This window comes from Ceratotherium simum, chromosome 1 (assembly GCF_057802395.1).
Source record: "Ceratotherium simum simum isolate JZ-2026a chromosome 1, ASM5780239v1, whole genome shotgun sequence".
In the NCBI taxonomy this organism is placed as follows: Eukaryota; Metazoa; Chordata; class Mammalia; order Perissodactyla; family Rhinocerotidae; genus Ceratotherium; species Ceratotherium simum.
Window position 1 is genome coordinate 35,914,191 of NC_141900.1, and position 27,721 is coordinate 35,941,911.

Sequence of the window (27,721 nt, forward strand, 5' to 3'; positions counted from 1 at the left end):
ACCACAATGTTCCACTTCTAGAAGATTACTCCAAGTTTCTTGAAACTTCCCAACTCTATACTTTGAATTTATTTAATTTAAAAAAGGAAAATCATTTATACCTCCTAGAAGTTTTATAGAGTAAATAAATTATATAGATATAGATATGGATGTAGATATGTGTTCAGTTTATGAATTAGCCTCTACAATACTGAAACTGCTTCAGACACTGGAACTATTGGAGCATGAATGTCTGCACTCTTTTTATCAGAGAAGAATGGTTCACAACAGTCTTACTGCCTGGGTAGAGCTATACAATCTGTCTACCCTTGGTGTCATTGCCAGAAGCCAAATAGTAACTTTTTTGTTTTAATGGAAAAGATCTTTCAGGTTGCTGGTTTTACATGATGGGAATGTGGTTGGAAGTGCTTCCTGTTCCAGTCACCAGCCCCAGGCTGCCCATGCATTATGGATTCAGAAATGACAGCTGAAACCAATTAGGCAGAATTATGGGATAGCTAAGTCACATATAGGTTTTTTATGACCAAAAGGGAGAAGGAGAATATATTATATAATGAAAAAAAGAAATGGCTAATTTAATTAGGAATAAACCACAGCACTTTGATTGCTATGGGAGGATTTTTATGTAGTATAGACTATTGTGTACGTTAACCACCCTCCCTGCGTTCCCAGGGATTATGTGTGTGGTTTACTGGTAGAATTTCAACATTTCCTAAGCGGCTTACAACCAGGTAAAAATAAAATAACTCAGAAACAGGCTTTGTAATATGTAAAATAAGTCGGTGTAGGAACAGTGGAATATTTGAGAATATTTCATATGAGAACATATCTTTGGGTGATGATGGAATAGATTGGAAGACGATGTTGTTTCTATTGTCATACCATGTCCTATGATGCAATTTGAGGCACAATAATCTAGTTGTAATTAGAATTTCTACTTCAGAGGGAAGAGATAGCACTTTTGTACTTGTTCATAAATGTCTTGTTTTTGTCATTAAAGGGATGTCAGTGCATTAGCATAAAGTCTAAATAACAGTTGATAGAATACTTAACAAAGTTTTATTTTTTAACCACTGTTTAAAAATGGGCCACTTTGATATACAGTGGGTACAAACTTCTTTTATAAAGCATCTTGAATGGCTGTAATTTTGTTTTAAAGGAAAAGTTGATTAATGTTTCTTTTCATTTCCTTTTTTCTCACTAATGAATGATGCTCATGTATTGGAACTCACATCATTAAAATTTCATTAATTATGATTTAGAAATGAAATAGAGGAGTACTATAAAGCTTAAGAGAAAAAAATACAATTTCAAAGTCAATTTAAACCTGTGGACTTCATATAAAAGCTGTTTGAAACTAACTGCTCAATAATTTGATGTATTAATTCTTACAGCAGTGTAGGCTGATTAAAACAGAGATTATAGCTAGAGGAAAATGGCATTGATTGCTGTAGAAGAAAGGAGGGCTCAACTTCTGTAAGTTTTCTTCACTTGCCTCCAGCAGCAACTATTCCCCAGTGAATTACGTGACTTGAATAAGCTACAGGTGAAATAGATTAAAAACTAAAATGATAGTGAGTTCTACCAAAGTTCATAACTACCCTTCAAGTGTGGTTTTAGTTAGAATGTGTGTGATGTGTACCAGACATTGGACAATGGTGAAGAAAGTGACAGTAGCCAGTAGTGGAGCAAGCATCACAGGTAAGCATCTGCCGCACTTGCTGCCTTGGTCGCGCTAGCAGTTACCATCGTTGCCATTAATTTTGAGACCACATGTGGTCCTACTGAAGAGTGGAAATAATTGCTCTTGTCCTTTAGAAATTTGCAAATTTCTTGAGCTGATCTCTTACCAGTCAGAATGCTATTTAAAGGTTCTTCATAATGAGTCACTTACCTGGAGGAGATTGGAGTGTCTAGAATCCAACTGGGATGAGGACTAGGGAGCTTCTTAAATAATCAAAAATTAGTCAGGGAGAAGAGGGCTCTATATTTTTATGCTTCCAATTTGCACATGTTATCAACTAGTTCTTAACCATCTTTTTAAAAATCATGTTTCCACTTAATTTTTTTGTTTTGTAAATCAAATTTTTATTAATTTCAAAATAAAAGTAAAACTGAACCTTGATACTTAAACATAAACCAATCCCTTAAGAACTGAAGAAAGTCAGAATTAGTTTATTATCTTCTGGAATCTTTCCATATTCTTGTGAAGCAGTTGTTTTTTTTTAATGTTATAAAAATTACATCAAGCTTGAGTATACTGTCTCTTCTCTTACTGTCAAAATGGAAAACTAAATGAAAGAGAAGTAAAGGATGTGGAGGCTGTGTTTAACATAACTTCAAACTAAGGATTTCTGTTGGTTATCCCTGTGGAAAGACTTCCTTATTTTTAGCCTAGACACTAAAAATAAGACTGCGCTATTTTCAATGTCGTATTTTGGCAGTGCTTCTGAAGAACATCAAAATTAGCTGACGAATATTGTGTATACCAGTCTTAACATTATAGGAGAATGGAAATAAATGCATGGGTTTGGGAAGAGGCTTTATTTGGATTCCTGCTTAATGAGAAAAGTCCGGTCTGAAAGCCAGTGCTAATACAAAAGTATAATTTCTCTGAGGATCTTGATATCTTTTGGAGGTTTGATCATTCGAAGGGGCCAACAATTGGAAAACTTCAGTTATCACTTCGTGGATAATACATTGATTAAAAAGAAACAAGCACATACTGAACGGTGAAGCCTACTTAACAATTGACTTACACGTGTTTCTAACCTGGAACGTGGGTGAAATTTCATGTTCAAGAGGTGGTCTGAGACTCTGGTTTTCAGAGACCCTTTTTACCAGTGGCTTTCAGTGGAGGGATATTGCTTCTTTCCCTGATGCAAAGTCAGTTTCATAAAGAGTAAGTGTTGGAGAGTGGGATATGCAGAGGTGAATGTCCCAGGCCAGCTTCTGTCTCGTCTGTTTCTTTGGCTGGCCTCTCTTTCCTGGTCCTCTTTTAATGGGCTGTTCTCCATTCAGGCCTGTTTTGAAATTGTCATTATATTCATAATTTATCTTTGTAGCTGTCTTTCATGTCTTTCCCTGTAAGTCTCATGGCTGTGTGCTGTTAGTCACGCAGTTCTCTGGTCTTCATATGATTGAAATTAACTGAGACTCTACTGTGTGAAAGTGCTTATGAGTAAAAAGTCTTTTCAGTTTTCTGTGGTCTTTCTACATCCCGGCTTTTTACGAAGGGAGATTTCTCTCCTGCCTTCTAAACTGATCTAGCCACAGAGTAATCAGATCAGTATGAGGAAACCCAAATTGTAAATGTGGCAAACTCCTTCACAGAGAACAGTTATGTTCAGGGTGTTATGATTTCAGATACGTTCCTCAAATTCCTTCCCCTAGAAACACTCCTGCTCCTATGTAACTGACCATATAAATGCTACCTGATGGGTAATCAACAGTGAGGAAAGAGGAACCTGATTTTGAAAGAAATATATGCCAGTGTGAGGATTGAGCCTTTGGAGCTCCTTTCTGCTCTCACTCTGTCTTCTGCTTAGTCTGTAAGTCTAGCCACACTTGAAAGCTTCATTTAAAACCACCACTCCATGGAAGATTGATGAGGTGTTCTAAGGCATTCAGGTTTAAACCTGTCAGACACAAGTCTTCTAAAGGCATTACCCTCAAGAACAGCAGCAGTGATGGAGTGAATGAGAGGGAGGTGTAGGAAGATGAGGTGAGGTGTAATGTGGTGAGGGAAAGAGGAGATATTAGCCAGGAGCAAGGATAGAGATTGAAGGGCAAAGAGTGGTTGTGCTTGATCTGCAGTTACCAGGCACCTAGTCTACAAGTGCTACTTTTAGTATTAGAATAAGAATAGCCAGAGGTCAAGCCAGATGGATCTGAGATTATCCGTGTCTCATCAAAGGGTAATGATTTGTTGGCCATGTGCCATAGGGGCCTTCTGTTCAGAACTTTTATACTTGGGATGACTTTAAAAAAAGGAATGACAAAGAAGTACCTTCTAGCATTATTGTTAAGTTTATTCTGTATTTCCGGACCAGTGCAAAACGTAAGGGTCGCATAATCCAATGAATTGAACTAAAGAGAGAAGTTAAAAACAAAGAAGAAATATAATGAAATTTGTAATTTAGGCACATCTAATGCAGTTCTAGGTGTAGTACTGGGTCTTAACAAAGAGAGAGGGAAAAGAAATAGTTTTTAATGCAGGTAGAACAGAAGTTTGCTAGGGTGCAAAATGGGACTGTGTTCTACCTCTTGCCTCTTCTTCCATCTGAGATTCTCCAAATTCTTGCCCCTAATCACCCAGAGCAATCTGAGGTTAATGGTGTATTTGCTAGATGCAGTCTTAGTGGTTGTATACGGAGAGCAGCAAAGTGTGTATGAGAATGTCTCGGGGCGCAGACAGGAAGAACGCATATATGAGGATGAAATGTTACCCCTAGGAGTTCCAGTTTTCATTCCATTTTTAATTGCACTCCTCCCAAATATCCCTCCCTACTCTAAACACACCACAGAAAATCATCATCATCCTCATCCTCAGCCTTATCATCACCATCATCATCTATAGCATCTACCATGTGCTGGGCAATATTCTGAAACCATTCTAGATATTTACTCAGTAATTTTCACAACATCCATATGAGGTAGGTGTCCTAGAATTATCCTCATTACATAGATGAAGATACTGGTATGCAGAGGTTATGTGATCTGCTCAAGGTCACACAGCTAGTGACAGCCATATGTGTATGTGTGTGATGTGTATGTACACACACACACATTTTCATGCTATACATTTAAGGAAATATGAATTTTGAAATCTAAAAGATTTGGAAAAATCTTATTAAATTTCTCAAGATCTCATTTCTGGAGAAGCCTCCTTCCTGCAATTCATGATGCTAATGTCATTGGGCATATACTCAGAAGGACATCGTGTGTAACTTGATGATCAGGAATATTTTTTCCCCCACTCCTGATATTTTTCCTTCCTCATAGTTTTTTTGTTTTGTTTTGTTTTGTTTTGTGAGGAGGACCAGCCCTGAGCTAACATCCAATGCCAATCCTCCTCTTTTTTGCTGAGGAAGACTGGCCCTGGGCTAACATCCATGCCCATCTTCCTCTACTTTATATGGGACGCCGCCACAGCATGGCTTAACAAGTGGTGCGTCGGTGTGCACCCGGGATCCGAACCGGCGAACCCCGGGCCACCGCAGCGGAACGTGCGCACTTAACCGCCTGCGCCACCGGGCTGGCCCCTTTTTTTTGTGTTTTAAACAAAAAGCTTGAATACTGTATTCTTGGAAAAAATTACAGTAATTCACAAGTATGTAAAATCCACAGATGTAAGCTTTATGAGAGCAGAGACTTTGTCTTATTTATGCAGAATCAGCATTTAATAAATATATGTCAAATATATAATATCATGAAAGCAGTTTTGTACCCAACACCATTCCATGTCTTTGTTAATTTTAGAGGGTCACATTAATAGATATTATGATGTTGAACTATTTCTTCATTTCTAGGTTTAACCTTGTTTAATATTGATGTGTTAGTCTTTTAATATAATATTGAATTCTAGGATCTACTATCTTTAGAATTTACACATCTATGATTATAAAGAGGTTGGTTTAGTTCTCTCCAACTCTCCCTTCATTTTGCTTGCTTTGACATTGTAACCTTAAAGAAGCAGTGGGAAACATTTAATCTTTTTCTTTGCTCTGGAGTAATTTATATCTGTGATGCAAAAGTTTGGAAGATTTTCCGTTAAAATCATCTGACCTTTGTAGCTTTTTTAGATATAGCTCTTTAATTCCTATCTCTTATAGAATCAAATTTAATAATTTATGTTTTTTAAAAAGACATAAGGAGACCGGCCCGGTGGCGTACAGTTAAGTTTGTGTGCTCTGCTTCAGCGGCCAAGGGTTCGTGGGTTTGGATCCCGAGGGTGGACCGTTGCACCGCTTGTCAAGCCATGCTGTGGTGGCGTCCATATAAAGTAGATGAAGATGGGAATGGATGTTAGCCCAGGGCCAGTCTTCCTCAGCAAAGAGAGGAGGATTGACAACTGATGTTAGCTCAGGGCTAATCTTCCTCACACACACACACACACACACACACACACACACACACAGACAACATAGTTTTATCTGGATATCAAATGTATTGGTTTAAAGATGTTTATAATTCTCTGCTTACTTTAGTTTATAATACTATATGTTTATAGTATATTTTTAAATCTCCACATTTTTAGTTGTGTCACTTTTCTCATTCTTACTGTTGATTACGGCTTGGCAAAACCCATCACTTTAAAAAGAAATTAGCCTTGCAAAAGGTTTGCTTTATTGGACTTTTCAAAGAAGTGAGTTTTGTTTAATTGTTCAAACCTGTTATTTTCTAGTTTTTCTGTGTAATTATTTTCTGCTATTAACTACATTTAATCCCTTCTATTTTCTTTAGATCTCTTTCTTGTTTGGTATTCCCTAGCTTGAGTTTATTGGTTATCTATTTTCAGTCAGTCTTACGTTAAAATTAATGTATTTAAAGGTCTAAATTTTCCTGTCAATAATGCTCTGACCACTTTTCATTGCTTTGAAATGTATCTAGTATCTTATCATTCATTTTTTTTTTTTTTTTTTTTTTTAGATTTTATTTATTTTATTTTTCCCCCCAAAGCCCCAGTGGATAGTTGTGTGTCGTAGCTGCACATCCTTCTAGTTGCTGTATGTGGGACTCGGCCTCAGGATGAACGGAGAAGTGGTGCCTCGATGCGCACCCGGGATCCGAACCCGGGCCACCAGCATCGCAGCACGCGCACTTAACCACCAAGCCACAGGGCCGGCCCTTATCATTCATTTTTAAATGATTTAAACGTTTTAGATTTTTAAATTTTTTTTTAAATTTCCAAGATTTCCAAATAAATTTTCTTTTTTTGCCTCTCCCTTTCTCATTCCCTTTCCTTAACTGCTTTTCTTCCTTCCTTATTTTCTTTCTGCTGCCATTGGACTTAAACCCCATTGACTAGAAGAAACATTACTTTTTTTTTTTCTAAGAAAGAAAAAAATGCACTCAATCTATGACTGAGTGCTTTCTTATCATTCAGAATTTTTATTTTAAATTTATTGAAAGAGACTTGCACATTTTAATTCTGACACTTTTCATAAAATCTTATCTGAAATTTTCAATAAATGGTTTCCAGGTAACAATTGCATCTTATCTTTCCATCTTTGTTCCTCAGATGGTCCTTAAGTTGTTTGTTGATGATACATGGCATCAGAGTAATGACTCTGCAAGTAAAGCCAAATAAAAAGTTACCTCAAATGCAGACAATGACAACTACATTCCAATAACTGCCTGGGAAACAGCAAATTAATGCTATGATTCCAGTGTCAGAGATAAAAAGAATTGTATGTCTTAGAGTTGATGAAGTATAATATACTATGTTGTTAATTTTATTTAGTTGTAGGGAGAGGATGTAATATGACTTCTGCTTTATGGAAACTTTTGAGACTTTCTCTGTGTCTAATGTATTGCCTATTTTTGTGAGTATGCAATTTGTGTTTAAAAAGCATGTGTAAAGCGAGTTTATTAGGCACAACGTAAACATACTGTTTAATTGTGTTATTCATATCCTTTATAACTTTTCTTTTTTTAGTTGTCAATTCCGTTTGTTGGTTTTTGAGGAAGTAAGTTAAACCCTTCAAGATTTTGTGAATTTTTCAGTTTCTTCTTTTATTTTTATCAATTTTTGCTTTATATTGATGTGCCAAGTTGCTAAGTGCATAAATGTTTAATACATTTTCCTTGAATTCTGTTATGTCTAATATTTATATTGATATACTGATTCCTTTTTATTGATATTTACCAGTATAAATTATATAAAATATAAATAATATATAAATATATAAAATATATTATTTCTTTATTTTCAGATTTTCTCTTATTTTTTGTTGTCTAATTGTATCTAGTTTGTATCTTAGTGTGAATTTTATTTTCTTTGTTTTGTAAACTGAGAATTTACATTTTTAATAAGAATTTAACATGTTGTGATATGTAAGTATTGATATGATGGGATGTACTTTCTGTTTACGATTTTATTTGTTGTGTGTGAGCAATGAGCAAATTAGATACAGTTCTTCCTTTTGTGGATCTTATTGTATAATAGGCAATATCTTAAATAATACCTTATTTTTGTATATCATGCTACAGGTAAAAAGTACTTTCTAATGTACAGTCATGTGCCATATAACAACATTTAGATCAATGAGGACCACATATATGATAGTGGTCCCATAAGAATAGTACCATATAGCTTAGGTTATACTATCTAGGTTTGCATAAGTACACTCTGTGATGTTTGCATGATGAAATCACTTAATGATGCATTTCTCAGAATGTATCCCCATCAAGTGATGCATGACTGTGCTATTTTATATGTTCTTCAAAAATCTTCTCCAAGGGAGGTGTTAGCCTTATTTGGAAGCACAGAGAACTTAATAACATGGAGTTTTGAAATGGCAGATTGGAGTCCAGAATTCATTGCTCAGTTTGTTGAAATGCATGAAATAAAACTTTTATATAGTCAGGGAAAACTCCATGGAACCCGTTATAATTATATTTTAGGGTTATTTTTATTTATTTATTTTTTGCTGAAGAAGATTCACCCTGAGCTAACATCTGTTGCCAATCTTTCTCTTTTTTTTTTTTTGCTTGAGGAATATTAGCCCTGAGCTAACATCTGTGCCAGTCTTCTTTTATTTTGTATGTGGGATGTAACCATGGCATGGCTGATGAATGGAGTAGGTCTGCACCTGGGATCCGAACCTGCGAACCTGGGCCACAGAAGCGGAGCACATGGAACTTTAACCACTCCACCATGGGGGCTGGCCCCTGGGGTTATTTTTAATGAGCTATACTATGTGTAAAACTGTTTCCATCTGTATTTATTTAGTTCTTCTTCTCTGTATCTGTCATTTTGCCTGGACCAGAGAGATAATTTCCAAATCAAATGTAGTTTCTGTCCTCATGGGGTTTGACTTTGATTTGGAAGCTAAACACTTTGAGTATGGTCCAAGATAAAGGCAACATTGTCTCAGAACATATCTAAGAGCATTTCTTCAGTCCCATTTTCTTTCCCTTTGCCCCCTTCAGTTGGCTAACTCCTTTCCTTCTCTATTCATGTCTTACTTAAAAGTAACTTCTTCCAGAGACCTTTCTGAAATTTTTAGGCCACAATAGCTTCCCCCTGCTATGGCCTCAAGCATTATCGAATGCCGTTCTTAAAATGATACACAACATACCCTACTGTAATTACTGACATGTCCGTTTTTTTCCGTGTGCATCTATTTCATTAAATTTTGTGTCTTTAGTGACTAGTGCAGTGCCTGGAACACAATAAGGGTTCAAGAAATACATGATGAATAATGAGTGAGTGCTAAATTCTGCTCTGTATCCTCAGCAGTTACCACCTGGCATGCGATAAAACTCCTTAAAGGAATCTCAACTGTTGTCACCATGGCTACCGCAAGGTTCTTGAATGTGTCAAAAGTTGTAATTCCTCAATAATTGAAGTCTGATAATGGCGCACAAATACTCATGTTCAGTGGCTTTTACAGAATGATTAAATGTTTCAGTGTTAGAAATCTTACAGTATTCCCCCAATAAGAGAAGAAAAATCTGAATAGCAACTCTACATGTTTTTTCAAAATTCTGTGCAGTTCATAATATAAAAAGCATTAAAGCTTTAAATGAGAAAAAGCATTAAAAAGAAAATATACAGTTATGGGCAAATTGAGCCTGGAATGTTTGAAAAAATAGCAGCATAAGTTACCTAGGGATATCCCTTTTAAGTTATATCTGGATGTATTTGTCTTAATTTATAATTTTGAAAGTATTTGTATTAATTTATAAAGTATATTTTGTCAAATGTAGTCAGGAGTTCTGGACCTGAAAATTATTTTTTAATGAATATAGTTATGAAAAAATTTAAATGAATCCAATGATTAATTTTACTAGAATGACAAATAGTATTTTCATCTCACATAAAACAAATAATCATAACCTGCATTTGCATTTGGAAAATACAAGATAATTGAAATTGTAATTGAATTGGTTAATTGTGTCTGTCAGTTTTTTTTTAGTTAAATTATATGTTTTTAGTTAAGTTTTCTTTTTTAGGTTGAAATTTAAATTCAATGAGGAGGAAATTAGGCATTTAATAAATTATGGACATGAATTCCTTCTAAGACATAGATATGTTTAACATAGAACAGAGCCTAGAGGTAAAAATAATGGTTCAATTGTGGTTAAAGATGAGGGGTGGAGGAGTATGCGACCACATACACTAAAAAATCCGCCCACTTGTCCTATGTTTGCTTTGTTCAGAAGGTAATGGTGACTTTGAAGTAGAAATAGATTGATTCATCATGTTATAGCCGGAGGGATGTTAATACATTTTCCCTTTTTTCTTCCAGCACACTGATTTATGTCAGTACATGGACAAGCACCCTGGGGGGCTGCATCCAGATAATGTGAAGGTAGGAAAAGATCTTTTTAAGCTAAGGGGTAGCATTCTTCACGTGCAGTTTTTGAGCCAAAATGTAATCTCTACCATAACTTTTTTTTTTTGGGGGGGTGAAGACAAGTAATATTGAAGTGAACCATAGTCACTGCTTCATTTAGTGGTTGGTGACCATGTGTTAACATGAACTATTTTCACTAGAGTATTATTATTTAGATCTTATTCTATTTTTTCTTCCTGGAGAAACATTTGCTGATGAGGAGTGAGATCCAGTGGAATCCTATTGTAACACTGTTTTCAGTAGAGGGGAATCTCAGGTAGCTCTGTCTTGGAACCCTATGCTAAGTACCAGTTGGTTTCAATATAAAGTATTTTTATGATCCAAAACAGTGTTATGGTGTGTTCACAGTAAATATTTTTTCATGTGTTTGTACAAATAGATAAAAATGGCTCTTCCTACTACTCTCTTTCATTTTTTTCTTTAACTACAAATTAGATTACTAGGTGTCAAAAAAACTAAGTTTTTCTAAGGTTTGGCCTAGCAACCATCTTGGGAAATTGTCCCAAAATTTCAAGCTTGAAACAGTAGACTCTTTCTTGGCATATGTTAGGGAGTTAGAAGATACCAAAGTCATATCTGAAGGCTTAATGACGTGCTCACATTTTATTGTTTAAATGACCACATTTCATGATCCTGAGAACCAATTGAGTACTATGGATATATCTGAAGTAAAATTATTTGTCTCCATTTCTTCCCATTCATTATCTACACCACTCTTTGCAACATGGCGTGGTTTTTCTTTTGTACTTTTCCCTTTGCTTGTAGAGGTATATATGCACATACGATGTTTTGTGTGTTTATTGCTTTTCTCTTTATAAAAATAATATATATTATTGTATAAGTTTTTTTCACTTAAAATATATCATGGATGTCCTTTAACATCAGTACATGACTATGTAGTTTAGTGTTTCTAATAACTGCATATTATTCCATAGTATGAATAAACCATAATTTTCAACTATTCCTTATTCGTGGATCTTTGAATTGTTTCCAAAATGTCACTATTATAAATGATTCTAGAGTAAATATTAATATAAAACCTTTTCACCCCTATTCTTTTGGATATCTAGTTAATGGGTTTTCTTTTTTAAGTCAGAGACCTGATTTCAGTTTTAATGAATTTGACTGGAACATTTGCTCACAAGGTTGTAAATTACAGGAGGACTGTTTTTCTCTACTCTCTCTAGGATTGACTGTAACCAGTCATTTTAATTTTTGCCATTCTGATCTGTAAAAATGGAGTGTCTCTTGCATTGGCATTTTCTTGACTGCTAGTGACATTGAGCATCTTTTTGCATGTTTCTTGACCATTTGTAATTCTGCTATTATAAGTTTCCTGTTCTTATATATTCTCCATTTCTCTATTGGGCCATTTTTTTTCCTTAATAAGTTGCAGGTGCTTTTTAATATTTGTGATGTTAATAATGAGAGTTTTTATGGTGGTGAGTTATGTTGTACAATTTTAAAATGTAAGAACGTATAGGAACTCTGAAAAAATATTGTTTTTTAAATAAATAATAGGTTCAACACAATACTTATAGTATTTGTTGATTTTTTCATATATCTCCTTTTTTGTTGTTGTAATTTTTTGTTTTATTTAGATTTCTTGTAAATTTTTTGACTATTCATTTTTCTCAAAGGTCTGTAGCCATTGACATAGATAGTTTTCTAGTAGTTAGACTGGGCAGGAAATTTTAGCAGATGAAGAGACTTGTTTTACTAATCTTGCCTGTGTTCAAGTCCAACTTTAAATATTAGTATTATAACATGAACATAATTTTATTCTTTCTTTTACATTAAAAAATCTCAAATTGTCTCATTTATACATTAAGTGTTCTCTTCTTAGGGTTGATTGGGTTTAAAATCAATAGTATGATACACCCTTACTCCTGTTTCCTGCTTTAACCCTGGGAATCTATAGAGCCCAGCTAGTGAGAACTTTGGCTCTGGGGAGCCCAGGTGCCTGCCAGCCTCAGTGGAAATCAGCAGCTACTCTGAGCTAACTTTGACTTCCTGACTTTCAAATTCCCTGACAGGATTGAGATGAAAGAGCTGCCTGAACCTTGTCAAAGAACCATGGCATCACTGGACTTCTATTATCCTTGTTTGGTTGTCTCACCAGCTCTCTGTGTGTCATTAGTTATGGGCTAAGTTTTCTTGATGAAACAAAGAAAGAAAGCTCATTCCATAAAGCATTGCCATGTTCACTGTCCTCAGGCCAATGTCACTGGTGGTTTTTGTAGCATTTTTACTGTAAGTTCTGCTTCTTCCATTACATTTTATTTTTCCTTTGTCTCCTAATGATCCTGGAGAGACTGATCTCTAGGTTGCTGTTTTTCAGTAACTAGGCTGCACTCTTTGAAATTATGTTTCAGCAGCTCTTATCCAAGTTTCACAAGCTTTTCTTTTACCCCATAGTCATTAATCATATTTCAGATACTTGGTGTTTGATCCTTTGAGAAGTCCAGGTTGTACTGTGGTAGTAAGCAAGGTTTACTACTGCTAGAGTTCTCAGGTATGGCAAGAAACTTTTTTTTTTTTTTTTTTAAAGATTTTATTTATTTATTTTTCCCCCAAAGCCCCAGTACATAGTTGTCTGTCATAACTGCACATCCTTCTAGTTGCTGTATGTGGGACGCGGCCTCAGCATGGCTGGAGGAGTGGTGCCTCGGTGCTCACCCGGGATCCGAACCCGGGCCGCCGGCAGCGGAGCGCATGCACTTAACCGCTAAGCCACGGGGCCGGCCCAAGGAGTTATTCCCAGTCAAAAGTTGTTGAACATGGTCACAGATTGATGCCCTACTACATTTTTGCCTCTAAAAAAATATGATATGATTTACCTCTTCTTAAACCTTTTTGAATAACTGAAAGGCAGAAAAATACATTGATATATAGGTATCCCTTTCCCCATAGGGATTGAAATCTTGGCTCCTTGAGGATTTGCCAGATGTACTGGACAGTCTCAGTTCTTGGAATATCTAAGGATACAAGAAACTTCAGTAATCATCTAAGAGGTCTTCAAACTTGGCTCCATGGCCGAATCACGTGCAAAGCTTTAAAAAAAAATACATACACACACACACACACACACACACACACATGTATGTACATATTTTCCCCCATCTCTTCTCATCTCCCAGAATCAGAATCAAATTAAAAAAGTCGCTTTAAGCAGGGAAAGGTGGGCATTTGCTCAGACGCAGGATATTTGCTGAGAGCCCAGGCTGCCTCTCATGCCCCACAGCACCCCTGCTCTCCCTGTGGCCCTGCATGGCTTTATCCCCCAGCCTGGAGGACACGTATGCTTCCTAGCAATCCTGGCCTGTTGGTCTCTCACAGCCTTCCAGCCTGCCTGCCTCCACTGCTCCTCCCTCTGCCAGTGAGGCAGTCATGTCCCGGAGTATGGAAGAGGCTGGGCGGGTGGGAAGGGATAGAGGAGAACGTGAGAGACAGGGCTCAGCCTGTGGTGCTTCAAAAAAACAGATGTCCGACCCATGCCTCAGGGTAAAAAATTATAAGCGTCTTTTGTGGAGAATCTGATCAGTCCAAGAGAACAGATCTAAACAATCAAGGCGACTCTATAGTGAAGACCCCAGCTGACAAATAGGTAACTTAGAGGAAGCAAAGTTGCTTGCATCGATGAGACAGAGAAAGATAAGAAAGAAAACTTCAAAAAAAATTATCATTAATATTCTCAAAGAGGTAAAAGAAAAAAGTACATCTATAAAACAGGAATGATATGTTGTTTTTGAAAAGGAGAACTTAGTGAACATAAAGTAGCTTTGGAAATTAAAAATATGATGACAGAAATTAAAAACAACAACAATAAAAAAGGATGGAAGATAAAGTTGAAGAAGTTTATTAGAAAATAGAGCATAAAATACAAATCTAATAAATGAGAAAGTATCAAAAAATTAGAGGTCCAGTCCAGGGGATCCAACATCTGAATAACTAGAGAAAATAAAGAGGAGGGAATCATTAAAGTAATAATCATTAAACTATACTTTTCCAGATGTGAAGGATGTGAATTTCAAGATTAAGAGGGTTCATTAAATGCCCAGAACACTTAATGAAAATAGACTGACAATAACATTCATTATTGCAAAATTTCAGAACATTGGTTTCAAAGAAAAATCCTACATAAAGGACACAAGTTGACTCCAAAGGGAAGAATTACAGTGGCATTAGACTTTTCAACAGCAACACTGGGAGATGGCACTGGGGCAATGGCTTGAAAATTCTGATGCAAAATTATTTCCGACCTAGTATTCTATACAAACTGTCAGTGAAGTGCAAGGGTAAAGTAATTATTTTTGGGTATTCAAGGAGTTGAAAATTTTGCCTACCTTGCATCCTAGGAGGCTTCTCAAGGATGTACTCTGCTAGAACTCAGGGAATAAACCAAGGCTGAGAAGACAAAGAAACCAGGTAACAGAGGCCACCACAGGAGAGAGATGAAGGAGAGCCTCAGAATGATGATGAAAAGAATCCTAGGATGACAACTGTGTTTCAGGCTGGGAGAGTACCCACCAGTCCTATTGGAGCAGATCAGAAGTATCCGGGAAGGTTTCCAAGAAGAGAAAATTGTTAGGTGGAATACGTAATGTGTTTGAGCAGATATACAAGGTGGGAGAAGAGTTTCGTGTTGAATTAGTGATAACTATAAAGAAAACTAAACAAAGGAAAACAAACCAACAACAGATCGTTGAGATTAAGAACTTGTCAAAGGACTTTTTGTCCAATGTTCTTTTCCCTACGCCACATGATTAATACATTAAATTACTGTGATTAGGTTATTATTTGTGACTTTATATGCACTCAGTCACATAGATTTATCATTTTCATATTGAAGATTATAGTTATACCTTCTCTGAGGGTATGGGAGATTAAAAAATAGAATGCAGCTTGTTAATGCCTGTGTTTTGGCATCTGAATTGCAGTGCATGGAAGCAGACGGCCCTTATTACCTTGTTGGTTTCCATGGGAGGCCATTCACCTAATTATGCACTGGCTTTTCTTCACTGTTTGTCTGCTTAGAGACAATGCACTCTTCCAGGGTTACATTTGGGATCTGCACTGCAGGTGAAATTATTCTCAAAGAAGGCTGACTATGACATGGTGACAGATGTCTCACAGGTATTTCAGTTTGATATATTAACATTTTTTTTCATGTGGTGATATTTATTGCCAGTTAAATCTATGAATGCAAAATGAAGAACATAAGAATAATATTTACTAACTTAACAGCTGTTCATAATGCTATGCTAGATGTTAATTAAAAAAAAACAGTTGAGCTAAAATAAGACCTTATAATGGTACTGTAAATGTGTGGGATGCCATGCACCTAAGAATTGAGGGGATTGCTCTTTAGTGTGAATCAGGTAGAATTTCAAGCATTACAAAGGTGATATATCATTGAAGAAGGAAGAGAGGGGGAAGATCAACTGGAACAGCACAAACCTGTGATTTCATATTGAAGCATGGAATATTCTACAGTAATTGTGTACTAATTCCCAGCAAAACGTCTGTTAAAGTTTTCTCTTTCTTTTTGTATATTCCTCGTAAGCACTGGAATAAACTCATAAGAAATATTGTCAATGTTAACTAAATTTCTAGAATCACTTTGTTACTCTAATTGCTTACAAAATGTCTGTTCTCGATATGGCATTCTCAAATAAATATTCACTATTAACTAATGGCTTGTTTCTTAGCATAATATCAATTTTAGACAAATGGGTAATTTTAGCAGTTAATTACTTAGAGGGCAATTTAAAACCTGAATCAAAAGCCTGAGGACATTGGCCTTGCTATAAATATTTATGATGAATAAACAAATAGCAACCAATTGCTAGAACATGATAATTGGTATGTAGGAAACTGGTTAGATTTTTGGGGGAGGGTAGTTCATTTTTTCTGCCTTTACAAACCATTCACTATGAATTTTGTTGGGTTTTGGCTATCATAGTTGAGTTGAATGCAGAACTTGTATTAGTTCTTCGTTTTACAATTCTCAGTGATTTACAGATTGATTGTTGAGTTAAAAAAAAAATGACCATACCAGTCTAAATTTAATCCTTCATTCAGTTTTTCATATGTTCTTTAAAAATTGATAAGCATGAAGGACTGAAAATTAAGGTTCATGAAAAAAATAAAAGAAAGATTAATTGATGTTGTCTCTGGCTGATATCCAGAAATGTGGGATACTTGCATCTTATTACATAATGACATTGGATCATTCAGTGTCTATATGTAATGTACCTCCATTTCCATGTTATCTTAATGACTTTTCTAGGAGAGTCCTTGCAGAAACACATTTGCCTTTTTTTTCAGAACTGTTCTGGAATAATCCAAAATAACCATAGTAATTGTGAATTTTCTGCCTTATTCTCTTAAGTAGCTGAAATCCTATTGGCATAAAGCTGAGTTTTATTTTTTATTGCAGTATCTATATTAATTAAAAAGATATGAGGATTATAATGGTTGAAAAATTGCTATTCTTCTTTCATAGTCCAGAGAACAAGCAGGTGTATAACAGAGAGAATAATGTTGTGCCAAATTAAGATTGTCTTATGCAGATGGCACTGAGAATTGATCCCTAAATGAGACTTTCTAATATTCAGATAGAAAATCAGATAACACTTGATTTTCTCCATATTCTGCACTAGAGCTCTCATTTAGCTGGTAATGATTTCCTATTCTGCATTACTGTGAATATTATAGAGCCCGTCCTCATTCTGCATTTTGGGAAATATGATTATTTCATGAAGCCATTAAAGAGTGCTTTAAAAATTTGACACCTAGTCTCAGCACCTGTTCAGCTCTCTTTTGGCTTTTCATCCTATTTTTTGTTATAACAAAATAATCTTCCATATTTATTTATTTATTTATTTATTTTTTTTTAAATTTTAGTTATTTATTTTTCCTCCAAAGCCCCAGTAGATAGTTTGTATGTCATAGTTGCACATTCTTCTAGTTGCTGTATGCGGGACGCGGCCTCAGCGTGGCCGGAGAAGCGGTGCGTCTGTGCGCACCCGGGATCCGAACCCGGGCCACCTGCATCGGAGCGCACGCACTTAACCGCTAAGCCACGGGGCCGGCCCAATAATCTTCCATATTTAGAAAGTGAAGGATTAACAACAAAAGAAAGTGAAATTCTGTGTGTGAATTCATATCAGGTTGGACATCCATAGGGGACTAAGTAGTGAATTTCTGGTTGAGATGTGAGGCCTGTATTCTGTTGTTTAGAACATGTCTCTTGCATCCTTGGCATCATCTGCTGATTTGCTTGTAATGATTTGGATCAGACAAAGGAATCAAGGCAGCTAATTAAACAACAGACTCTTTCCTAGAGGTGCTTTAAAACCCAGATTGAAAGGAAATCATCCCGAGATTGATGAAATACAGGCAGTCATTAGAAGTATGCAGTGTGATATTTTAATTGTATGATGGAATTATCCAGTTTGGGAAGTACCCAGTGGGAACAGGGAGAATACCCTCCTGGGTTTCAAGCTTCAAGCCATTCACTTTGCCTCTCTCCTGTTTAAGATGGATCCTGTACTCCATCCCTTTGTTTGTCTGTTTTCCAAGACAAACATGAGGACCCAGGAGGGAAATCAGCCTGAGTAATAGAGTATGCACACACCACCAGGATTTTTCACATTGTCTCAGACAGATACAGCCTTTATGAGACTAGCCAGTACCTATCCTAGATATTTTCTCATTAATATATAAATTCCTATTACTCGAGACCTCTCTGAGAGGATATAGAGAGAGGTTTGTTGATCATATGTATCCAAATTCAAAGTCTTTACTGCATTCCATTTGAAATTCATCTTTGGTACAGCTTGCGGATGTGAGCTTTCTCTAAGACGCTCAGACTCAAGATTCATCATTTTTGTCAGTTTTTCAGTTTTGCGTCTCTCTTTTTTTGAGAAGTTACATTAGCCTTATCAATTGATATTAAGACAATCCATGTTGATTTAGTGTCTAAGATGTTGCTTTAGGCAGTAAAACCATTTTAAACTCTATTTATTCCTTTTCATTGTGTATAAAGAAGAACGGCCCTGTGATTGGGGGAGAGTAGCATACATTCACAAATGAAGTTGCGTAAAAATTTGTATTTCATGCCATTTCTTTTTGGTTTTAAAAAGTGCATATCAGTAAGGTCAGTTGTATAATTCTGAACTATATTGACAAACAGAAACTTGTCTTAAGAAGATTATATTATTTGAATTCCTTGAAACAACTGTTTTAGTTTTTCTCTTGGAAAATTATGTTGGGTAACTATTAAAGCCGGTAGCTTAAATTTGATCAGCTTGTTTCTAGTCAGCTAGGGAATATTTCTAATACTAATTTTATTCTGCTGACCACCATTATTAAAGGGAAGATTCTCATCCTCAGCCATCCCCATTTTCTTCATCATATGTACAAACCCTAATAACTTAGAAATGGGCTTACTAAATTAGAGCTTCTTTCAAGGAACTTGGCAAAACAGAGATCAGTCTTATAATCCCCATGTGGCTCCTTGTAAGTATCCTACCTTTGGTTCCCGTGCCTTCAATCTGCCTGCTCACTGTGGGCTACTTGATGCCTGGAACAGCACCTTGCTTTATATCCAGCATTGCATTGAGGCAGGACGAGAGCGCAGAATGGGAGGCCAACTTACCTGGTATGCTCAAGGGTCACAGAAAGTGTGCAAGATCTTTCCCCCAAGAGTTTTCCCAAGTGCCTGAAATTCTTATTTTTTGAGTTATTCCTCTCCAGAAAGTTATCATCCTTAGGAATCGGATATTAATGTTCACAAAGCTTAGATAATGTAATTTAAATTGTTGTTACATTTTCTAGAGGTGAGGAAACATGTTACATATCTCGGGATCTCTAGGGAGTGGAACAAAGAAGCAGAAAGTTGAGTGGAAGAACTCAAAAAGGGCAAAAAGTGGCAATAGAAACTGTCCCTGCTACTTAGATTTTCCAGGAGCTGGACATACGTCTGTAGTACATGGCAAAAAAGGACACACCTATGACCTGATGCCCTGGCATGAATATTTGTGTCTTACACCATCCCAGTAGCACATTTAATACTGTCAGATATGTCTAAAGTGACACATAAATTGTACCATAATGTTGAGTATCTAGGGTTTTATTTCTGTCTCTCCTGTATCTCTGTATAAGCTTCTAAGTATTCTTTTTTAAAAACTCAACACATAGAGTTGCAATGAAGCTTTGTAAAATAGAAACTATTTGAGTGTGTATTATGTGCATTGTATTGCAAATTAGGATTTGATATTTGCATTAGGTATTTGCAAATCTGAAACTCAAAGCTAAATGGAATGAATCATAATGAATCATTCTGTGTCTTTTAAAAATTGAAGAAGACTTAAAATTGCAATAAAACCATTATTGATGCTTATTACAAAATATTTTCACATTCATTAGACATTTGGGGACTCCACGTTTCTAATTATTTTTCTTCTCTAGAAAGTTGGAGCTGTGGGTAATTTAATGTTTGTGTGCCCTGCGGATTTTGAAACGATACAGTGTTAAACATAGAGCATAGTATTTGAAGTATTTATTACCCATGTACAACTTTGGTTTATTTGCCAGTGTCACGATTTCTAGCCTTGGGTTCAGACAGTGTGTAGCAACTCTAATCAAATAGTACACATACTTTTTAATAGCAGTACTCTTAATTGTGAGTGTCAGAGCAGAACACGACAGAAATGGGTTCAAATATCAGTACTACCTCTTACTTGCTATGTGTCCCTTTGGCCAATTCACTTAACTTCTGTGAGCCTTTATTTCTTTATCTGTGAAACAGGGATAATAATATCTGCCTGGAAGAAGTGTTGGGAGGATTAAACTAACTAACGACTATAAAACATTTAGCACAATGTCTATCATAGTGTGCACTTAGTAAATGGCAGTTGTTATAGTTGCTTGATTTGTAGAGTCCCTTCTATTTCTGTTATTCATAAAATTATGAAATGATACAATTTTACAACATGAATAAATATTAAAGGTGTCTAAGACAATCAGTCATTTTCAAGATGAGAAACCTAAGATACAGATATTTTAAGCTTGGTCCCCAAGTGACAGAAAAGTAGCTTAGCTGTCTTTGTAAGTATTGGTGGTGTGCCATAAGGCATAGAGTCAATTGCTAATCTGGGCATTCCTTAAAGGAAGTTGACCCATGCCTTGAAAATCTGGAAGATGTTCACAGTGCTTAGTCTCATATTAAGTGGAACCACATATATAAAATAATGCATGTATTTCAGACTATTCGTGGAACCTAATGACTAGAAACATTGAGACAGAGCATCTGACCACACATCTTTAGACTTTGAAGGAGTAGGGGAATATAAAATTTGTTGCTCATTGCAGGTGCCAATAATTCTTTTGAGTAGTAAATACAACATATTGAGTCCAATTATGTGTACTTTTTACCAACTTACTCTAGATGTTTTGATAAAAGTCTTTATCTTGATATTTTTTTTACCTACTTAAAGTCTAAAGAGTTTCAGAAGGGAATAGAAGTATTAAAGGATATTCCCAAGAAGTATATGCCATGGCACTGAGAATACGAGCTGCTTCTTGTTGGGGATGACAAGACAAATGGGCTATAGATAGATCTGCTGCTGGCAAAGTGTCCCTGTTCCTCACGTCATTGCTATTTAAGGCATTTTTCCCTTTGGGGTATTTATTGCAGTAAGTGAGCATATTCAAACTAGAATATAAATCTTCAGTGATTATACTGAAGAATTTGGAGGAATCTCCTTTTGTAAAGTTGAATAGACTATCCTGAGGTGACAAAGTATTCTGAGGAAGACTTTATGGGTACTCCAGTAGAAAGATAGGAAGAGAATCTCAAATATGTTAATTTATCAGCTTCAGTACATAAAGCTGTCTTCTGCCGTGTTATTTATTTCCAAGAGGATTTTAAATAGCTAAAACAGAAATTCAAGAATCACATGCTTGTTACATAATATGCTAATTGAGACTTTTACAAACTTGGGTTCACTTAATAAAAGCACTGATTATATTGGATGTATAATTGCATTCATCCATGCATTTATTAAGCATCAACCTCATTTAAGATAATGAAGTATAGTGGGAAGTTCACAAGTGTGATGGTTGGATGACTTTGAGTAAGTTTCTTGTGCTTTTAAGGCTTTAGTTTTCTTATTTGTTTCAAAGAAAAGGAAAAATACAGGATTATAGATGGAAAGGATTAAATGATATGTGTACAAGTGCTTGAAACAGCCTTTAAATTAGCGTAAGCCTTCAGTTAGTGTTGGTCTCTCTTCTTTTCACTCTGTACATGAGAGTGCATTGATGTTCACCAACTGTTAGCAAGTAGCAAAGCTGAATTTTACTCTTTCTCTGCAAGTGGTCCATCTTTGGTGGTCCTTCTTGTTCTCCCAGTGCCCTCTGGTTTTCACAAAAATCAAGCATAGCTTGTTGTGTGGTGGTTTATACAACAACCAAGTGAAGTGGCTTTCTCAAAAATTTACATGGGAAAGTTAGGTACTTGCCTGCTTGTCTAAAGGAAGAGATCCCCAAGACTTGAGTTCTCCAGACATTCTCAAAGAATATTCCGTGGGACACATTCTGTTTAACTCGGCATGGCCACTGCTTCCTTATATCCTTCCCACCACTAGCTAGCAGTGCATATTCTATTAAACACATTAAAATGTTATTTCTTTTTTTTTTTTTTAAAGATTTTATTTATTCAGTTTTTCCCCCCAAAGCCCCAGTAGATAGTTGTACGTCATAGGTTCACATCCTTCCAGTTGCTGTACGTGGGACTCGGCCTCGCGTTGATTTGAGAAGCGGCGCCTCGGGCGCCTCGATCCAACCCGGGCCGCCAGCATCAGAGCGCGCGCACCTAACCGCCAAGCCACGGGGCCGGCCCTAAAATGTTATTTCTAAAGCACCAAGTTTTCTAATTGTTTCAGTGAATATTGTTGTCCCCTTGTCACCATGGGTGAGTTGGCAGTTTTACAGTTTTAATATATTATCTTCTTTTCATTTATTTGTTTAAGCTTCTCTTCTTAATTTATCTAGTGATCTGCTTGCTTGGTCTCCTCAGTTTTTCTCCTCAAAATAGCAAGAGATTGGCGTATAACATTATTTCAACTTGTGCGTCTGGTAAATGCTCAACTCGTTTTCCTATTAAAATTTTGTGTGGAATGAATTCTGTTTTCAGAGTGACAGGTTTCCTATGACTCATTCCCTTGCACAGGCTAGTCTCCGTATAATGGTAGGATCATTCTACATTTTTGTTATTGTTGTTAGATCCTCCCTTTTCTGTCCCTTCAGTACACTCAGCTTGCTGTTACAGTGCAGAATTTTTTAAGTGGTAGTTATCTGTTTATGTGTCTCTCATACCCAATGGGCTGTGAGTTCCTGGAGCCAAGGGACACCATCTTATATTCTATTCATCTTTGCATCCCACTTGCATGACAGCACCTGGCGCATGGTTGGCACTTAATAAATCCTGAGTGAATTTCTTCTATGGGGATTTGTTCTGACTTAACTTCGTACATTGCTCAACTATCTAAAAATTTGTTTGGGGCTATAACTTAACATTTGGGGCTCTACTTGTCGTGTTTGGGGCTTAGTTTGTCATGTATTCAATTGTAATTGGAGTGTGTAGTTGCATCCTTTCCTAACACTGATTTTCTTAATCTCATTTAATATAATATCCTATTTGAATAGCTTCTGTATTAGCATGAGGATTATATATTTTCACTAATTAGTGAAAGTATTAAAAGAAGAGCCCTTTGGGACTGTTGGTCTACCGACTTCTACCCTTAGCTTCTAGAGAATCTCATTCCAGTGTTTCCTATCTGTTAGTTTTATATCTGCTCTAAATTCAGTTCAGTAATCATGTTACTCATCTAGGAGTGTCAGCTATGTACCCGGGTTAGGAAGATAGGTAAGGCATCCAGTCTGTGTGAGGTAGGACAACACCATACTGCGCTAGACCTGCAGAGGCAACCCTGGGAGCACAGAGAGCAGCACCTCACACAGACCTGTAGAGGGAGTGAAGGCCTGAGGGAGTGGTCAGGGAAGGCTCCAGGGAGGAGTGATTCTTGAGGACTTAAGAAATACCTGGAGATTAGCAGGCAAGGGGAGAGAGGGCTTTTTTGTCAGAGAAGAGACAAGAGCAAAGATAAAGGACTGAAGAGCGGTATGCTGTGAGCCTGGAGCTGGGCGGGATTGCTTGGAGTCAGGGAATGTAGAGTGATGACGCCTGAGCAGCCAGCTGGAATCAGGGCTCAGCTCGGTGACCTTGAAAGCCATGGTATTAGATACCCAGACTTTATCCTGTCAGTTGGAGGAAGCGGCTTCTATATCAACACTTTGCTTACTTGTGTTGGTTTCTGGCCCAGATTCCTATAGCGTGGTGGTTAAGGGCATGGACTTTTGAGTCAAACTGCCTGGGTTTGAGTCCTGGCTCTGCCACTTAATTGCTGTGTGACTTTGAGAAACTATGCTAGGTTTCCTCATCACTAATACAGAGATAATAGTAGTACCTTCTTCATCAAAATGGTTACAGAAATTAACTGAGGTCATATTCTATGATGCATAGAATGGTGGCTGGCACTAGATGCCATTATATAGACAATCACATTCTGATTAGTCTCTGCCAGACCCCAAAGATCAGTTAGCACCTTGCAGAATGCAAACTTTATTTTCAAAATCAGTTTATTTTTGAAATTAAGTTTGTTATGTGGTCTGCCTTTGTTTTATTTTTTATTTTTTTAAAAAAAGCTTTTGAAAACACAAGGTGACTTTACTTACTCATTCTTACTCCCTTCTGAACTGAAGGGATATGGATTTTCTTAGAAATTGCAAGTGTTAGGCTTCAGGGGGTATTAGAAGTGAGGAGTGAGGCTGGAAGCTGTTGGTGATAGTGTTAAGTCTTTCCATCTGCTACACAAGAATGATCGAGAGGAAGAGTCTAGAGAGACTCTCCTGGGGTTCTTGAGGCAGTAATTTAATCTAGGTCAACACAGTACAGGCTTTTGGTTTCTGATACTTAGATCTGGAAATAATGATCTTAGTCCTTCACTGCTGCACAGCGTATTATTACGTACAGAGATTTTGAAGTGAATTTATCTTACTGTTATTTCAAGGTATCCACCCTATAAAAAATTTACTTGGCTTTTATAGCCTCTAGTTAGTTGAAAAATATTCTAGAAATACTGGCTTCTAGGGCCCTCAAGGAGTTTCTAATCTTTTCCAGTTGAATATTCTGGAATCTTTATACCATCAATCTTTGACAACTAACTCATTTAAAATTTGCCTGAAATTGCATTTTGTTGCTGAGTATAGACTAGAATACTGATGGTACTTAAAATGTTTGTTTTAGGAGATTTATTTTTAAAAACTATGTCAATTAGGATTATTTTGGCAAGTAAATTGTTTAAAAATATTTTCTTTTTCATAAACAAAATATTGGAAAGCCTAGCAAATCACATTTTTTAATCAAAATAGAACCATTTGATATGATCCAATATGAAACTAAACAGAGAAGGCCATCAGTCACTTCTTAAAATTATTTCTTATGAAAGTATTGCCCCTGGATTCTTGATTTCTCTGTTTTCTTTCTCTTTAGGGTGGGTCTGCTCTGTAATTAGTGAAGGTACATGTCTGTCTTTAGGCAATAGCCTAATCTCTAAGGCCATATGTGCAAAAGCAATATAATTACAACATAGTATTAATTGGACCATGTGACTGTTTTTGTTTTAATTATTTGAAATCATCTTATCTTTCCATTCCTTAAAGCATGTTAATGGGTGAATCTTGGGTACCATGTTTATGTCATTTCTATGGAATTAAATATGCGCATATTTATGTAAGCTTGGTAAAAAATTCTGCTTCTTTTTATAATATTATGGATAGATTTTTTTTTTTCTGTCTCAAACATCAATTTAGGCCTGAGGAAATAAAATATTATAAACAATTGCTTCTTTACATTTTGCTTAATTTATAGAACACAGATTGGATTATAGGTATCTCTGGCTGAGGAGGTATCATTCTGAGTTGACATAATAGATTATTAGAAATTTTCAGATTTACTTCTTAATGAGTTAGGGATTTCCATACCTTTATGCACATTCTGTTTAGATAATTTGGTGGGGAATTTAGTGATGGGTGCCCATTTTCACTAAATGCAAGTACTTGGCAGACTGTATGTAGAAACTGGCATTTATCTGTGTTCAGATTTTAACTTTTGTCTCCCTATTTTTTCAGTTGTTTTTATTTCAGTTGCTGCGAGGGCTGTCTTACATCCACCAGCGTTATATTTTGCACAGAGACCTGAAACCACAGAACCTTCTGATCAGTGACACGGGGGAGTTAAAGCTGGCAGATTTCGGTAGGAAAGCAGTTAATTACCAGTCTATTTTGTCACACTGTGAGAATGCCAGGCAGGTGGTGACACTGCATTTGTTTAGGTGCACTTCTTCTATCATTATAGATCACGGTAAAATCTCTTCAGGAGTCAAGAAATTTTTTTTTTTAATGATCAACATCATGCTTGGCGGATTTTTAAAAAATTCAAACTGCTTGTTAGCGTCTTAAATAATTATAAGCATAAATCAGATCTCATATATTTCCAAAGGAAAGGTTAGTAAAATTTTGAACATAAAATATGTTGAAAGAAATCTAATTTTTCTTCATTTTTTATTATGAAAATGTCAAGCACATTCAAAAGTAGAAGGAGAGTATCCATCTATCCATTATCCATCACCCAGCTTCAGCAATTATCAATAGGTTGTCAAACTTGAACAAACCTCACTTTAAGCTTCTGGACTTTTTCAGGGCATCACAAAATATATTCAATTGTATATGTTGCCCTAAGATTTTAATAATTTACGAATCTAGGGGCAGTGTTAACGTTTCAGGAAGTGACTATTGTTTCAACAATTCTCAATAACTTTACAAAAATAGATACTTATTCTGATTTAAAAGTTGAGGTCCTAGCCTGGACCCATTGTAAGTGATCCCTTCCTTAAAAGTTTTAAAGTTGACCTCTTCTAGTGTAGAAGCTTCCCTCCAAACACTGTTTTGAGCTCCCAAAGAAGAGCAAAACTGTTGTATCGTCCGTGCTAGCTCCCCTCTCTTCATCGGGTCTGACATTTCTGCACTGCCCTGGCTCTCTGTCACAGCAGAGACTGTGCTGAGTTGATTCCCAGCACCAAGGAATGCTGATGGCAGCACGATGTGTTGACATTGCATTGCCTTAATTATTTTTGAATACATATTCTGATTAGAAATTTGTCCCATTAAGAGTGGAATGGAAATATTACCTTTGGGGCATAAAGACGCCTGAGGTTGAGATATGATTATCTTTTTCCACCCCACCTCCCAATAAATAAAAGAGAGCAGGAAATGTTTATTTATTTCAAGCGTAGTAGACTGTTCAGTACCTTTGGCATGAATCTACTCTGTTGAGTTTTGTCTATTTTTTTCTTCTAAAATTGAAATAAAACACAAGTTAGCATGACTAGTGATATGTTGCAACACTTTGTCATTTGTTCTCATCTAGTTTGTTAAAAATGATGAAACTGTGTGTGTATGTGTGTGTATGTGTATGTGTGTGTTGTTTATTGCCAGATTTTAGCATCAGAATAATACTAGGTGGCTAGATGTAAAGTCTTTCTATTACAGAGTAGAAAATAATGGGAGAGTAGGTGGGTGGAGGATCGAAGATTTGCAATTCCTCAAGTTTAAGGTTATTGGGTTTGCTGTGAACTTATTTTGTAGTTTGTTAGTATCAGTAAATTAATGAGAATTTATAGTGATTTTCTTCTGGTGTGTTAATACTATATAAAGATACATGTTGGAATAAATTATTGTATTGAACATTTAATTTTCTTGAACATAGTTTTCTTGTATATTTATAAAATACATTTTTACAAAGTTGATTTTGTCTGTATAACCAAGGGCATAATAGGATTATATGTAAGTGCTTACTGAGGATTATTTTTTAATTTTATGATGATGTTTTTATTATAATAGGTAAGTTCATCTTAAAAGATTCTTCTGAATCTTTAAAACTGACATTTTATAATATCAGATTCAGAAATAAATTGAAATTTAATTTTAAAGAACTTAGAAAGTTG

The 27,721-nt window shown here is 36.0% G+C and overlaps 1 protein-coding gene across 4 annotated transcripts in view; it reads left to right on the plus strand.

The window, feature by feature from the left end:
- The window catches only part of CDK14 (cyclin dependent kinase 14), a 550,404-nt gene that overhangs the window by 253,964 nt on the left and 268,719 nt on the right, over positions 1-27,721 (plus strand). For all 4 annotated transcript variants that reach the window (XM_087417863.1, XM_014788156.2, XM_087417812.1 and 1 more), the window contains 2 exons: positions 10,479-10,541; positions 25,848-25,971. In XM_087417863.1, coding sequence (XP_087273989.1) covers positions 10,479-10,541; positions 25,848-25,971 — 187 coding nt within the window. The remainder of the gene's footprint in view (positions 1-10,478; positions 10,542-25,847; positions 25,972-27,721) is intronic.